Here is a 1,656-nt window from a genome sequence, read left to right on the forward strand (position 1 = left end):
ATGCCTACAGACCAACTGGTTACACGGCGACTTTACCAGACCGGGTGGCTTTCCAGCTCGATCCACAGCATTTCCAGCCTCTCTATCCGCCGATTGCACAGCCAAGTCCTGCAGCTCCCTCATATTCATTTCAGACTGGTTTGGCGACTTGGCAAGAAACATTTACCAGTTCTGGGCCATATGTATGGTCTACGTCAACCACATCTGAGCATTTGCCACCTCCAACCGAGCCCGTCCCCATCAGACGCCAAATTGGCCGTCCCCCCTGGCCACGGCGGCCCTCGACATGCAATTTTTGTTAGATTAGTTCCTGGCAAGAGGCTACCTGCGTGTCTATACGAATATTACATCTTTTACGACTGAAGTACTTCTCAAAAGGTCGGTAATGTTGAAATGGAGGCTGGTTGTTGCCACCGATACCATGTAGTTGTTTCCTGGACCTTGCTTATATCGCAAGATCTACAAACATCTACGTCACAAAGCGATATAATTGATGACTCACATAGTATGTATTCGAATGCCACTCTGTAGGTGTTTCTGGTTTTGTGGGTAGAACAATCAGGCTCGCGTAACGAAACCACTTTCGAGCTCTCCCGGAATCTATCTTGATTTCTCAACAGCGTTTTCCGTGTTAATAATTTAGAATTCATCGGCTTGGAAGCACCTGCTAACTATTAGCACTTGGTGCCGCCAACGCAACATGGTCACTATGTGCTACTCTCCATATATCAAAATGGAGGTTTCCATTGAGTTATATAAAGCCCACATGTGTAGTTTGGATCATCCCTTGACTTAGTTCGTGCTCGGCACTTGTCGCTTCACGCTTGTCCTGTTCAGGCGTCAATAAGTCTTGGGCCTCGCTGCTGTCATCCTGTACAAGCAACCCCCTACTAGCTACGATGGACGGAAAGGCAACTTGGCTGATTAGGCGTTCGTGTTAACCGGATAAGCTCACGACCACTGCTCAAGTATAAGCGTATCGCCACAAATGCGGGCTTAGGGAATGTAAGCACTGCAGTTCGAACCTCATACAGCCCCCCTGGCCTGCTGTAGGTCGGTTACGCACTACTTCATACTAACCCCGAAGTTCTTCATACTAACCTCAAAGTGCTGGATTCAGAATAACTCACGCGAGTAAATCTGAAATACTGGATTCAGAATAACTCGCGCGAGTTAATCTGAAATACTGGATTCAGAATAACTCGCGCGAGTTAATCTGAAATGGTGGATTCAGAATAACTCGCGCGAGTTAATTTGATATTTACTCTTGATCTGATTAAATCTGATACCTAAAATGATTGGCCATATACGGCTGACTATCATTCGAGAATTCCCCCTCCCTTCCCCCCTTTTCCGAATGAAGAGGCGGGTGTGTGAATCGCACTGAGAAGGAGAAGCTTGCACTTCTTAGGCGCTGGAAAGTAGATAACCCAGACTCTAGAAGAAGCCGCTGTCGAGCTTGAGGTCAAGGAATTGACTTTGAGAGGCTGGGTGAAACGCTACTGGGATGTTTGTGACAAAGAGGTTGGCTCAGATCGCAAGCGCAACGAAGGCGGAGGACGAAAAAACAAGATGAAGCCGGAGGAATGGAGAGTAATCGAATACCTTGATGAGCTTATGGAGGACAACTGGACGTTTGACGATGTGATGTTTTAT

General features: G+C 47.1%; 1 protein-coding gene across 1 annotated transcript in view; it reads left to right on the plus strand.

Annotated features, from left to right (window-relative positions):
- Positions 1-1,443: 1,443 nt before the first annotated feature.
- PHYSODRAFT_449045 (hypothetical protein) overlaps positions 1,444-1,656 on the plus strand; it is a gene marked incomplete at both ends in the record, with an annotated part of 990 nt that continues 777 nt past the window's right edge. The window contains one exon of the mRNA XM_009526810.1: positions 1,444-1,634. Coding sequence (XP_009525105.1) covers positions 1,444-1,634 — 191 coding nt within the window. The remainder of the gene's footprint in view (positions 1,635-1,656) is intronic.

This window comes from Phytophthora sojae (genome assembly GCF_000149755.1).
Source record: "Phytophthora sojae unplaced genomic scaffold PHYSOscaffold_3, whole genome shotgun sequence".
Taxonomy (NCBI): domain Eukaryota; phylum Oomycota; class Peronosporomycetes; order Peronosporales; family Peronosporaceae; genus Phytophthora; species Phytophthora sojae.